Raw genomic sequence first — 15,394 nt, forward strand, 5'->3', positions numbered from 1 at the left:
TCAAGTTTTTAATTTACTAAAATTCGAATTTAATTTATAATATTGAGTGACGATCGTTTCTGAAAGGAATTATAGAAGAGGAATCGATAGAAAGTAGGTTATATCGGCGTTTCACCATCCCTTTAAACACATTGCCCCTTCTCTGGAGCTTAGGCTGATTAATTTGAAAACTTCTGTTACATCTTTAAAGAATCAAAATCAGATAAAGTGACTGAGATAAATATTACTAAACATATTTTTATTGTAAACATTATAGATATGTGGTTTTATTTTATGGAGTATATAATATACGAATATATTTTTTTCGTAGCCTTGGCTATGGCCGCCATTTTGTGCGGGATTTTTTCTCTATGGGAAAAAGCATAGGTGGCGTCGTGTCACGTGATACTGAAATCACTTTATACACCGTACTTTCCTAGAGGCGAATATTTTAGGAAAGTTCTAGATTTAAGGGATGCAGTTTAAAAGGTGAATTTAGCGGCCCCCACCACTTTTTACTATACAACGGGGCTGCTATTCCTAAAAATTAAGGGGTACCACCCATTTTTACACCACTCGAGGGGGCCCCCAAAATTAAAAGTGCCAGGGGCCCAACAGTATGTAAAGACGGCCCTGGACTGTTTAACATTGCATTTCTATCAATCGAACAAACGGTAGTTATCAAAGCTAAAGCGACTAAGTAAAGTATTAAGAAATGATACAATTTCATCAAGATTAAATTCAACCATCTTATCTCTTTATTTGTCCTTCATGGCATACATTGTTACAGCAAAGTTTGTTTATACCTTGGTAAAGACGCACTTCGGTCCTCTCGCACATAAGTCAACGGGTTCGAGCTCACCCTGTGAGCCCGAGCTCAATTTGAGACCGAGCTCAGGTATTTTAAATATATATAGTGAGCCGGAGACGAAACCGATAAGTTTTCACGTTAAAACTGAGCCATTAAAAATTAACGTACTAAGAGCTAAACCTTGAGCCCGCGAGCTCGAGACTGATTTTGCTAGTTTTCATATCGGAAGTGAGCACGAGCTCAACTCACGATTACGATTGAGCCTGAGCCTGAGACCGAGATCGATTTGAATACTATTTTCGTATCTTAGGATGAGCTCGATCTCCTTCTAATTCGCGATACTGTTTAGCCCTAAGCCTACGTTCGAAATTTATTTTGGCAAAAAAAAGCGTTAAAAGCTAGCCCTGTCTAGCACCGTCTGGATTCCCGGGCTCAGGGCTGCCTGAACGCCTCCGACTATCTTGTGTGCCAGTCATAGACTAATGCCGGAATGGAGCTCGAAAACACTAATGGGGCTATTTGATAAATAAATTGTGCGACGAAACATCGAGCTGGAGCTTGGGCCTTTAGTAGTTTCAAAACATAGTGAGACCGAGCTTGAAGTCACCATTTTATTTGTAAGTAACTATAATGAGCCCGAGCCCGAGATTATATGTCGAATTGTAATTGTTGCGAGCCCGAGCCCGAGCCCTAAACCACCCGTCGATTTGTAAATATAGTGACGGTTTGTAGGTTTTAAATATACTGAGCTCGAGATCTCACATCGGCGGGAAAATTTAGATTTCGACAATAATTGGTTAGACCAAGGGGATCTCGAGACCATCCGTAAGCTCGTATACGAATTTAGTGAGGTGTGCTCGAGCCCCGCTCTTGGCGTTGACCTATTCTCTCGAATAACTCGACTTAAGGCTCTTTCTGATCATAAGAACCAATTATTTCGTAATATTTTTGGGACTCTTTATTCTTTCGGCGGCTCGCCCGAGCCAGCAGGGCTGTAATTTACGCCACCAGTTGATATAATCTGTCTAACGAAGGCAGATCGTTTTCGATGCTCGTGTTCTATCTATTCTTTAAATGTATCTTTATTTATGTATCCACGATGGCCCCAAGACCGTTCACGGAAATTACTGGCCTTTGGGAAAATTATTTAGTAGAGGGCCATTCTGACAATAATTTAAAAGAACTACGTTTTGACGAAGAACGAGTATGTGGGCTCTCTTCGTAGTAGGCCCCGTAAAAAACGAGATTGTTTGATTTTATTTCACTACATTACCCTCTTTTAACTTCGCGGGATGGCGCTATCGGAGAGTGCTCTTTTATCGATTTACCGGATATATTTATTATATAGTAGTTCTGCCTTGTGTATATTTTACGATATACACAAGGCTCTGGTGACGAATGGGTTTTACTTATTATATGGCTGAGATAGGGGATTGCCTGAACTGTACATAAACAGATCGTCGCTTGACCTTAAACCATTTAAAGCTGTTTCCTTACCCGACTTTATTAACTTAGTTTATGGCTACTGTAGTGGCAGACACCCATTAAGTTTCAAATATTTCTATTTAAAAATGGTTTTTCCAGTACTGTTTTACGTATAAACATTTTGGTAACAAATACGCCATCCGCGGTAAATATTTTGAAGATAAGCTGTGTCTTATCTCAAATATTTTAGAGGTGATATTTAATTTTATGTTGTATAAATGTTTAAAGACGCGTTTTGAAAGATATGCGAAGTAAAACGTAAAGAGAGTAATATAACTTGAAAATAAGGTAGGGGCCCGAAACGAAGCTAAAGGTAGCAGGGCCAGTGGGAGCCCAGATGACGCCAGGTGTTAGTTAATTCGCCACGCACACAATCCCGCCGATGTTCTAAGGATATCTTTCATATTAAAGTTCAATTTAAATATCTGTAAATTTTTACGTGAAAATCGATTGGTCACAAAAACGTTGTTTTGGGCACCTGATAACCAAAATATTGGAGCAACTTTCGATTGATGTATCTTCCTCCTTCAAAATCTATTGGTTGGAGAGCTATGCAGAACAACCATAAATCACAAAAATGGCTATCAAGAAGACGTTGTATCATTTTCCATTTTAACCCTAACGGTTGAGGAATGTTTTGAGAAGAGTTATATTTAATACGGCCCGGGAAACTAAACGCGGTAAAACGCCACTAGCGGGGCTTTTTTTTTAGGTTTTCAAAAACCACAGCTTGGCAACATTACTATTTGAGAGATTGTCAGAGCACATGGAAAACATAGAAGCTGCTAATTAAATCATTTAACGCGTAACTTCTCTGGTGATTACTTACCGATTTGAGAAGTGATATTTCATTGTCCCTTTGTTCAATACAGGCATCTTTCAAATGATTTTCTTTAGTCAAGTCTTCCTGAACTTTAATGATGGTCATCCGTAAGCGAATGATATCCTCTTCTTTAAGGTCTAGTTCTTTGTTTAACCCACTGACCAGCTCTTGAAGATCGTTTTGCTTTTGGCACTCTGCTTTCAACAACTCATCCAGCGACTGCGATGTTGTCTGGAAAAGAGAAAATATCTAATATTAAGATTCACATTTGCCGCCTATCTCGGAAAAAGACTGGATTCTCCCAAGGTTGAGGAAAATAGGACATAAATCAGTAAATAAAAAGATACTAGTTAGGCTTGAAAGTTTTAGTCGTTTACCAGCTAGCTACGGGGAAAAACGAATCCTTTCACTTTCAAAACGTGTTTCCTTTCAGGAAAATATGAATCATTTTACATTTTAAATAATAAATTTATTTCAATTATTAAATTTTGAATTTTTAGTTAAAAATATTTTATTTATGAATTTTAAATATTGCCAAATTATTGAATATAAAAAATCACTGGATATTAGAAATTTCTAACTTTTTGAATATAAAAATGTATTACAGAATATTGAATATTACTAACTTATTGAATATAAAAAATGTATTACAGAATATTGAATATTACTTCATTATGGAATATCAAAAAATATGTATTACTAAATATTGAATATTACTATATTACTTCATTATTGAAAATAAAAAAATATTTATCTTTGGATATGAAAAATTCCCTTAATATTGAATATTATATATTTTTTTATTAAAATATAAAATATTTTTTACCATTGGATAAAACGATTTCCCATACTATTGAATATTAAAAACTATTTTTTTTTTTGGTTATGACCTTTTTATTGAGTAAGTAAGGTTATTAATAACTATGAAATATTATATTATTATTGAAAACAAAAATGTCTATTGGATATTGGATAGATTGCCTTTAGAATTTTTGCGTTATTTTCGACGCGCAAAAAACCTAACTTCAATTGTCTATATTTATTTGGAGTTTAATTTGCGTCACTTCTCAACCAAACACAGCCAATATATTTAAATCAATCGTTTGAAAGAAATAAGACGAATATAAGAAGATAAAGTAAGTTCCGATTTGTTTCACTCGGAGAGGCACCATATTTTTGAAATTATCCTTTCCCCATTATAAGGAAAAATGTTCTTATTGATATAATCAGAGTCACACTTTTTCGGTGTTACGTTACTTTTGATATCATTGTAATATAAATTTTTCGAATTCATAAATCCGTTTCGCAATTTATTATCTTCCCCCTTCTTATACTGCCTTCGATTCGCCCTTGGAGAAATTCAGAAGTTTTCCAAACAGGAAAAAACTGAACGAAAATATTTCCAAAGTTCGTCATTACACGTGCGTAGCTGTCGATCCTTGGGCGAAATGACCGCCAAACGAAGAGGAAAACAAATAACAACAGCGTGTAATATCCATCGCTCATTCAGCAGACGATTACAATTATGTATCACGACGTCATGCAATGACATTGTCATCCGTCACGAAAGGTCATTTCAAATAAATAATGAAAATGATGTTATTCGGTGACACTGCATTGTTTTAGGAAGACCGGGAATCAATGCGGTTTAGTTCAATTTGTGTCCCGAAAGACGCGCTCAGTGGCTACTTATTGTAACTACAAAATGTGTATTGCGAGAAAATTAACCTTTATAGGGTGCAATGAAAGTAGTAGTAGTAATTGTAATACTTCTAGTCTAAATATTTAAGTTTAAATATTGCGTAGCTTGAGTTTTCACACTCAAATATGAAAATTTCAGTGTTATCGCAGAAAATAATCAATGTATGTGCATATATGTCATTTAGATTTATATTGATTACAGCTACAGTTTTTAATTTACAAGTTATTTACATTATAATCATGGCTGACCTTTTTGAATTAAAAAATACACTTATTTGATTGTAATCAGTCTAGTTGATTGATGATTTGCTTGTATCAGAAAAGATATTTAATATTTAAATTATATTAAACTTAATTATTATTTACTATTGATTTACTTTGAATTGGCTTCGTTACTGGCATTCTAAGAGTTATCTATTAAATTATGTTTGAAACAATATTTACACTAATATTATTAATAGTTTACTGTTTGTAATAGGATTGCTTTTATTTTTTTTCTGTAGCCCTTACAATAATCGTAGTCTTGCGTATATTAACTTACTAAAAAACTACATTTTGCAAAATGTTTAATTTTATTATAGTCATGTCAACTTTATTTTCATGAACTTTAAAAAATTGGGTGTTCTCTATTGGTGCTTAAAAATTCCGTGTAAAAATTATATTAGTTTTAAAAACACGCTCATTAAATAATTTTCAAATATTCTTTAACCTTAATTGTTACAGTATATAGAGAAAACTTATAGTCCTAACACAATCGGTTTGAGTCTAACTTGTGTTCCATAAGTAATATATATTTTTTAAATTAATTAGAAACTAATTTGGCCTGTAAGTGCCCACTAGGTATTATTTCAAAAATAAGTAATAAAATACATTTATTTATTTTTTTGTTTAATTATATCTTTCAATAGTTGATCAAACCTAGGAGCAGCAAACACAGCAACCAACACAAGGAGAACGCAACCCGTCAAAAGTCATCTATTTTCTTGTGTACAATTTTCATTGGTTAGACGCTTTAGCGCCTGCTGCCGTCGGAAGGGGAAAATTCGGAAATTGTCCTCCCCCTTTCCGTAAAACATTCAGCGTAAAGGCTCATCCAATGAAAGTTCTACACAACACTGCCTTAGCGTGTTTAAAGGCTAGCTGCGTTCTCCTTGTGTTTTTTGCTCCTAGATCAAACACTTCGAAATTAATGGTAAGATAATTGTATATATTTTTCATTTATCAGTTTTGTTAAAGGTAATCGTTTTATCTTGTGATATTAATATTCATCGATTGCTTGTAATCTCTTTATGCGCTGACAGTTTAAATTAAAGCGAGAACAATAACCCTTGATTTTAATCAACAGCTCATACAAAATATTGTTTTACGAAGTCAAGTGGGAATTCTTGGGGAACCATCGTGCAATATCACTTCACTTTTCCTCTTAAAATACACGTGCTGGTCAAATTTTTCTGAGTGAAGATTTTTTAAGGTTAAAAAATCTGTTGTCTGTCAACTACCGAAATAAAGACTTCGGATGATATCAGCGTTAAGATTAGCTTTACTGATTGAAGGAGCTGGAGTCCCTTGTAACAGTTTGTTGAGAGAGGCATTACTCTCTCGCTCATTACTTAACGTCGCTAGCATTTTCGTAGGTTGTGCTGCGGTGAAGTTTCAGTGGTCGTTTAGCAAGAAGAGGAATGGTCAGATGGGGAAGTGGCTCATACTACGAGGTCGATGGTTTGAATAGCGGTTTGGGCTGGCGAGGTTACCAAATCTACCTGACTAAAGCGTCACCAGTCAGCGTCATTTAACAATCAGCCGGGCCCTAGGTTGTCCATTAGTAGTGGCAAATGTAACTTTAAGGGATTCATTGTTAAATTAATCCTCCTCATTTCATTGGTTTATCTTTTGTTGTAATGGATGACTAATGAAAGAATTACTACACCGTGTAAGTTTAGGAATAATAAGAATAAATAACAATAAGAAAGAACATGGGCCACTCAAGGCGGTGACAGGCACTACCCGTTGGCCACCGAAAGCCTTAATGAAAGCGATAAAGCCATCTGCATCTTATAATCTTTGCGTTCTAACACACCACAGCGAAATTTTGATGAAGTTGAGGTTTACTTGGGTTTGAGGCGCATTTGCACATTCCTACAATTTACGTGGCTCTTACCCTTTGAATCATATGTTTTTCACTCTGCATTTCCTCCAAAGCCATTTCCAGGGATTTCACTTTGAGCTGAGCGTCATTTTCTCTGATGACGACTTCCGAAAGTTTCTTTTTCAAAGTTTCCGTTTCCTGGAAATACAGTAACGACAAAATAAAATTACTCTGAGATATAAAACCCAAAATATTACCTAACAAAATGTAAATCGTAAGTATATATACAATGTAATATTGTTTAGACTTGCGTTGTGCTTTAATTTATTTTGGCAGGAACGAAGTAATTTGATTTAAAATAGAGTTGTTAATTTTCCAAAAAAATTAAATGAGGAAAAAAGTTTTGAAAATTTTCCGCAAATTGGAAAAATGATAAATTGAAACATATATTACTTTTTAAGGATTTTTATTTTTTACAAGTCTAGAGGATTATTTTTACTTTTTATTCGACAAAATGAGGCGAACTCTAATTTAAAATGAATATTACGTAAAAATAGGTCATTGCCAATAGACTCCATTCCTGACATTCTCAATAACCTAGTAGTTATTGCATTTGGTTAGTTTGGAAAATTCTTCAGCAAATTTCTACAGCTATCCTACAGACGTCTGCTTTAGCACTTTCTTCCTTTTGATTATGAAGGAGTGCAGGAACTTTTAATATTTTAAATATAATGATATTTATTTGTGTAGCAGGTAAACCAATATCTAGGGGCCGTGTTCCCGAAACTACTTCGTTTGTACGCGTCACCAAAATATACAAGCAGATCGTTTAGTGTTTGTTTAACACAAGCCACGTATTTAAAACTTAAGATCGTTAACAAAAATCACAATGCAAAAATACAATTTGATTAATTTTAAATCATCATGTTTAAATTATCTGTACGTTTTAATTTTTAAACAACCTAACTTGCAAAGGTACACGTTTCATTTTTATGGTCTAGAATCCCTAGATGGATATTCGATAAAATGTATTATAATATTATTATTATTATTGTTATTATCATTATTATACAGGATGTTTCAAAAGGTTATGCAAAAATTTAAGGAGTTGTAGGGGGTGAGTTGAGAAGTATGCCTGTTTTTTCCCCATTTTCCTAAGATGAGTTAAAAGAGCGCCAGAGAGCTTCAAATTGTGGCCTACTAGCCGCTGGAAGTAGGCTGCAACCAGCACAAAACCAAGCAGAAGGGACTTTAAATACTGTTCAAGTTAAAGTTTTACGCTGGTTTACTCGATTTGTTTACCAAGTCCTTTTTTACCTATCAAACGAGCCCAAACCTTAATGTTCCCTGCTGCTTGATTTTGTGCTTGTTGCAGCCTACTTCCAGGGGATAGTAGGCCACACTTTGAAGCTCTCTGGCGCTCTTTTAACTCATCGTAGGAAAATGGGAAAAAAACAGGCATACTTCTCAACTCACGCCCTACAACTCCTTAAAATTTTTGCATAACCTTTTGAAACACCCTGTATAAAATTATATAAAATTAATAAATATAAAAGTAATTATAAATAATTTCTAATAATATTAAAATATTCAAATAATTTAATTTGATAATTGACGATATTATTAAAGTTAACGGCCACATGGGCTCGTGGCCCCCAAATCTAGACACATTTTATTTGAAATGTTTTTATTCCCGTCAAACCCGAATCCTGTCTACACCATTGATTTTCCCATTTATAGAAAGTAATTAAAAAGCAATTCAACTTTAAGAAGCTACTTAACCTGTTTAAATTAGGCCAACTACACCTTAACTAACATCCGTTCCTAATTATCAAAGTTTAACAAGGAACCTCGCCCTCCTACAAGGTCCAAAATACACGTTTAAAAACGGGAGGTAGCACGTTTCGAAATTTTCTAAGGCCAGAAAGGGCAATCAAAGTTGGTAGAAGTTTCAAAGGGAATTGCTTTTCAAAGTTAATGTTTTGACAGCTCCGAACTGTCTCTTCGCTTGATCAAACGTATCTAAGGAACGGTGAAATAACCATACCATCCAATGCTTAATCATTTATTACGGAAGATCCATTAAGGAAACAATGACATTAAGAAAAATTGTATTAATGAACTTCGAAGACGAATTTTCTAATGGATTATGTATCTAAAAAGGTATAGAAATTTCAACGTTTCTCAAATAAATTAACATAAATTATATTAAATAGATGATGCTTTATAGTGAGCGCATGGTTACAAAAACACCCGAATTGTTCGGAATTGGTATACAGCTAGGAAAATTGATATACACTACCAATTTTTAATTTTTCAAAAACACCTACTGGAAAAATGTTTATAAGCAAAAAACCCGCTTGTTGCTGAGGGTGAGCACATCTTCGTTTTAGTGTGTTTTTAAAATTTAATTTTAGGTTGCACCGCATCTCCACAACTTTACGAATAAAAATGGTAAATCGCGTTGTGGCTAGGGTGGTAAAGGTGGTAAAGTGAAGAATTTTTATGGTAATACGTACTACTTAAAACCTGATATGAAACCACATCGAGATATTTTTTTTACTTGACGTTTTTTACGATTTTACCTTTTTCTCTATAGGGAAAAATGATAAATCGCGTGTAGCTCGGATGGTAAAGGTGGTAAAATTATTATTTTTTTTTATGGTGATACGTGTCATAGTACTACATAAAACCTGATATGGATCCACATCGAGATATTTTTTACTTTACTTTTTTCTTAAATTTCTAGGGTTTTATTTTAAATATTTGAGTATTACGTCTACCCAATAAATAACCAAATCTTCAAATTCAACTGAAATTATCTACGTTTATTACGTACTTAATGCAACATGAATTATTTTAAATAAACAAATTACAATTAATATAAATATTTGTACTTAACGTTTTTTACGTTTTTATCTTTTTCTCTAGAGGGAAAAATTGTAAATCGCGTGTAGCTCGGTTGGGAAAGGTGGTAAAGTTTTGATTTTTCATGATGATACGTGTCATAGTACTTCTTTAAACCTGATATGGAGCCACATCGAGATATTAATTTTTTTTTCCATTTTATCCCGTTTTCCTCTTCATTTAACTGCAAATGCGCGAAGGCTAACATAAAATGTACCGTTATGTGCGCGTGTAAAGGAAATTGTGATAGTTAAGAACATTTGACATTCTATGTCTTACCCGTAGAATATGTTCAAGTAATGCAGTTTCCCTTAATTCAAAAGAATTAATTTAATATTTTCATATTTCTGTTTATAATTATAAATTTATAATAATTGTAATTTGTTGATTTAAAAAATCATGTTGCATTAAGTACGTAATAAACGTAGACAATTTAAGTTGAATTTGAAGAGTTTGTTATTTATTGGGTAGACGTAACACTCAAATATTTAAGAAAAACCGTAGAAGTTTAAGAAAAAAGTAAAAGTAAAAAAATATCTCGACGTGATTCCATATCGGGTTTTATGTGCGAATGTTGACCCCGCAAAACTTGTCATTTTCTTGAGAATTGACAGCGTGGACAGCTTGACCAACGGCTCAGACTGTTTTTGAATAGAATATCGATAATGAGCATCACTCAATCTGTCAAGCAAGTTGTCAGAGCTGTCAAGCAAGTTGTCAGAGCTGTCAAGCAAGTTGTCAGAGCTGTCAAGCAAGTTGTCAGAGCTGTCAAGCAAGTTGTCAGAGCTGTCAAGCAAGTTGTCAGAGCTGTCAAGCAAGTTGTCAGAGCTGTCAAGCAAGTTGTCAGAGCTGTCAAGCAAGTTGTCAGAGCAGTCAAGCAAGTTGTCAGAGCAGTCAAGCAAGTTGTCAGAGATGTCAAGCAAGTTGTCAGAGATGTCAAGCAAGTTGTCAGAGATGTCAAGCAAGTTGTCAGAGATGTCAAGCAAGTTGTCAGAGATGTCAAGCAAGTTGTCAGAGATGTCAAGCAAGTTGTCAGAGATGTCAAGCAAGTTGTCAGAGATGTCAAGCAAGTTGTCAGAGATGTCAAGCAAGTTGTCAGAGATGTCAAGCAAGTTGTCAGAGATGTCAAGCAAGTTGTCAGAGATGTCAAGCAAGTTGTCAGAGATGTCAAGCAAGTTGTCAGAGATGTCAAGCAAGTTGTCAGAGATGTCAAGCAAGTTGTCAGAGATGTCAAGCAAGTTGTCAGAGATGTCAAGCAAGTTGTCAGAGATGTCAATCAGTTGTCACTCGTCAAAAAAAAGTACAGGATGAGAGGGGTGGAAATTAACTCTCTTCTCGGTCTTTTAGCAGTACTATGACACTTATCACCATAAAAAAAATCATATCTTTATCACCCATCCGAGCTACACGTGATTTACCATTTTCTCCTATTGAGAAAAAAGTAAAACGTAAAAAAAAATGAAGTAAAAAAATATATCAATGTGTTTCCATATCAGGTTTTAAGAAGTACTGTGACACGTATCACTAACTTTACCACCGGAGCTACACGCGATTTACCATTTTTTATTCGTAAAGTTGCAGAGATGAGGTACAACTTAGAATATATATTTTAAAAACACATACAAACGAAGATGCAGGCCCCGTCGGCAACAAGCGTGTTTTTTGAAAAATAAAAATTAGGTAGTAGAGAGTATAGTTCAAGGCACGTGTATATCAATTTTTAGGGCTGAATACCATTTCCGAACAATTTATCACCATGCACTGTCACCATTATACGTATTTACTTCATTATTTATTGTCAAAGCAATTGTCAAAGTTCTGGCAGTAATGTAAGACATTTTGTAAGATTTTATGGAAAGAAGTAACGTTGAAATTTGAAATAACTCTAGCTAGAAATGTACACGTATAACGTGGCTGTTCCTCACTTTCATAACTTAAATAGCAGCAGGTAGATATTTAATTTAAAATTTATCTTCAAGGTTTCCAGCTTTTAAATCGAGTCTTAAGAACTTAAAATTCTAGGTACCATCTATTAATGTAAATTAGCGTTTCGAAAGAAGCTTTTAGGGAACACCTCGAAGGGCATGAAATGCTTGACGCATTTTCTATTTTATACTTATACATTTAACATCGCTCAATAAATTTCACTAAAAGCCATTCGGTATTTTCTTTGGCGTATTTCTTCTTCTGGGGCCGTTTAAATTTCGATTTTAATTAATAATTTAAAAGTTGGGTCTTACCTCTTCTATTACTTCCATGACGTCTTGCGTTTTCCTTTGGTGATTAAATAGAGCTTCTCTAGCGGCGTCTAATTGCACTAACAATTCTCGGTTTTCCGATTTGCTTTTTTGGGAAGCAGCTTCTTCATCCTAATGCAATGTTAAATAAAACAAAAGGTGTTAGATTGTTAATAGCGAAGTTCAAAGGATACACTGGCGTTTTCAAATTTTACTAGTTTAAAAAAATTCATAGAGAAATTATACAATGCGATTGGCAGTATCTGTTATATTAGTAATACGCAGAGGAAAGAAATCTATGACTATCGACTTCTAACTCTTCACATTTTAGGCTAAAGAAAAGATTCGTAAAGACATTTTTTTTCTTGATCAAAAAATACTTTTACATATCACTTACAATTGTTAGTTATAACCAGTTATAGTTGTGGCATGGTCATTGTTGTGAAGTCGGTTGAAATACAGGATATAAAAAAGTTTATATTTCAGCAATAAAATTCCAGCATTTTCAAGCCCACCCTCTTTCCGGATTCTAGGAAATACGAACCATTTGCTATTCAAATGATCTTGTTGCCCTTTAATGTGAGAAAACGTCTTGCAGTATAAGCCAAATTAATTTTTATCTCATCTTAACACTTAATTCAGCGGGAAACAGAAATGATTTGCCTCAAAGTTCTGGAGATGTTTATAAGATAGTGCTTTCGAATTGATTTACAATAAGAATTAAAAATAGCAACTTTATTAAAATATCTCTTAAAATTGTAGTATATTAATGATTTTAGGTAAAATTGCAACAATTTATGTAAAATTGAAATATATCTAAGTTTCTTATGTCTGTACTTAATTTAGTACATATAAATTGGATTTGCATACCATACACTACGTGGCCTTTTTGAAATAATTTTGAAGTACAAAAAATTGAGAACGTACAAAGTCTAAGCCGTGGACGTAGCTTTATTGCGAGCAACACATTATCTTAATAGTTTAAGGTGTTCATTAATTTAGATGCCTCAAGGCTAAGCCGTAAACTTTAACGGAAAATTATTGTATGTTCATGCACGTCTAAGACCTAAATGATTAAAAAGTTTTTTATTAACTTAAAATTCCACTGCTATGCTTATTTATTAAAAATAACGAAGAGTATCATTGACTTATGTTAATGTACCACCTATCGTTAAATCTATTTTTGTTCGTTTCATTTCGTAAATTTCTCAAGTTTACCCAATACGTTGCTAATTACCAGTGCCATTCGCGTAATTGAATATATTACTTCCCTCCCCCTGAAATTTCAAAAAAGCTATCCTGAATCCATTATACAAATCATAAGCGAACCCCATTGCGATTCTACTCAAAGTGGATTTGCAAAGTTAAGACTTATTTTCGAAACGATAATCGAATAGTTCAACAAATTTGTCGTTTATTTTAATTTTATATATTTTAATTTTTATATTTGTAGAAGGTATCTCATTATTATTTTACATTTATCATTTCTTTCTTTGATTTTTTTTCAAAATTGACAGATGGCCGCTTCTGGCACTGAACCAATTATATTTAGTTAGAGTTCATCAATTCGCCGATATTAGTAATACTAACACATTTCAGCCACCTCAAAAGTAGCAGAATACACAATTACCCAATGTATGACACAGAGCCAGCCTTCAAAAGGAAATGTAGCTGTAAAAAATTTCCGCTCAAGAAACTGTTGACGTTAAGATAATATTTATCTAACTAATCTAAGCTATATTTTTGTCAAAAACAAATAGTTGAAAGTATATTTTCCAAATTCAAGGAAGAATAAGAAGAAAGTTAATTGTATACTTATAGACTGAGTATGTTATATATATTAATTAATATAATTATTATATTATAATTATTATATTATAATTATAATAACTTCTGATTAATATTTCCCTTCTGACAATTAGTTCAATCGATTGAATGGAAATTATATTAGATTGAAAGCTTTGGTAGCAGATTAATGGTCCCCCACCTTTTATAACTTGTTATCTGCTCAGATAATACACCAATATAACTCACGTAATTTATGGAATTATACCTGAATTTCCACGAACCTTTAAACGTCTTGTAGAAACCAATTGTCTAAACAAATTATTCACATTCAACCCACCATTACTTGCTACATTTAATAATTACCGCGTTCAAAGAACAAAGATTTCAAAGAAATTATAATTAACACCTTCGCCTTGCATAATTACTCAAGCACCTCGAGAATAATTCTGGACCATCATACTCGCAGAAATAATTAAGGTGTACGTAAGAAAATATCGAGTTACTTACATAGTCGTTTGAGGACCAACTGGAAACCCTTATATTATTGCACTTTCCATTGTGAGAGATGTCCGACAAGTTAGTCCTGCTCGAACTGAGTCTGACAAAATTCATAATACTGTTTAGATTTTTCATTTAAACAGACAAGCAACGAACGACGACTCGTAGGAATTCATGGCTAAATTGTCAGCGCTTCTTCTTTGATTACAATCTTGTTGATTTTCGACAAGAAACGCTTTCACTATAAGCCAACGTCTTCCTTCCACCCCCAAAAGCGCTCGAAATACGCGCCGAGAGAGAGACGCGGCGAAACACCCTCATCCAACTCCAACTAAATCAGCTCTGCCGGGAGATATGCCTTTCATGATCGAAGAGTGCTTCGTTTTGACAAGGTCTTCTCGCATATTCTGTACAGTGTGTCCGTAATTAAACGGTCGAATCATTTCAACAATTTAAAAAAATGGAATTTTGGAAGGACTAAAGGGCGCGAACAGTAACGGTCTAATATTTTTTCCCACGTTGGTGTAATCTTAATATTCGAGGTTTTTTAGATTGAAATAATTGGGTATTTTCTATCAAATAAACTAATAAAAATGTAGAAACTTCAAATATTTTTATCGCCGTCGCAAGTATAAAGTTTTATTTGTACTTCTTTGGACGAGCTCTTCAAATACCGAAGTCTCTGGCAACTCCGACGTGGTTTCGTTATATTCAGTAGATACGGCTAGTGATACAAAAAAATAGAAACGAAGGGAACTTTTAAAGATCTAATTCGTTCCTCAGAAAATAGAAATTAATTTCAAATCTGGGAACCTGGGAGTATTACTTTATCTTCATTAACAATAATTATCGGGGTACCAATATAAATTGAAGTAAATCAGACTTTAACTTACAGTTATAAATAAGCAACCCTGTTCGAATAGGGCAATTAAAATCTTTTTCGTATTTGTTAATCACGGTAGGTGCTGCATAAAAAGTGTCAACGAGACAGTTGTTGAAACGATAAAATTTAGCAATGATATTCCAAGTATTTTTCGACACATAAATAGACTAAGCAAATGAAATGTCAAAATAGGTCG

At 33.8% G+C, this 15,394-nt stretch overlaps 1 protein-coding gene across 2 annotated transcripts in view; it reads right to left on the minus strand.

The window, feature by feature from the left end:
* The window catches only part of LOC149922046 (uncharacterized), a 32,802-nt gene that overhangs the window by 11,691 nt on the left and 5,717 nt on the right, over positions 1-15,394 (minus strand). For both annotated transcript variants that reach the window (XM_090163243.1, XM_090163245.1), the window contains exons 3-6: positions 14,325-14,415; positions 12,033-12,161; positions 6,958-7,083; positions 3,105-3,329 (exon numbers count right to left, since the gene is read on the minus strand). In XM_090163243.1, the coding sequence (XP_090019369.1) occupies positions 3,105-3,329; positions 6,958-7,083; positions 12,033-12,161; positions 14,325-14,415 (571 nt within the window). The remainder of the gene's footprint in view (positions 1-3,104; positions 3,330-6,957; positions 7,084-12,032; positions 12,162-14,324; positions 14,416-15,394) is intronic.

This window comes from Leiobunum rupestre, chromosome 11 (assembly GCF_980474605.1).
Source record: "Leiobunum rupestre chromosome 11, qqLeiRupe1.1.hap1, whole genome shotgun sequence".
Classification (NCBI taxonomy): domain Eukaryota; kingdom Metazoa; phylum Arthropoda; class Arachnida; order Opiliones; family Sclerosomatidae; genus Leiobunum; species Leiobunum rupestre.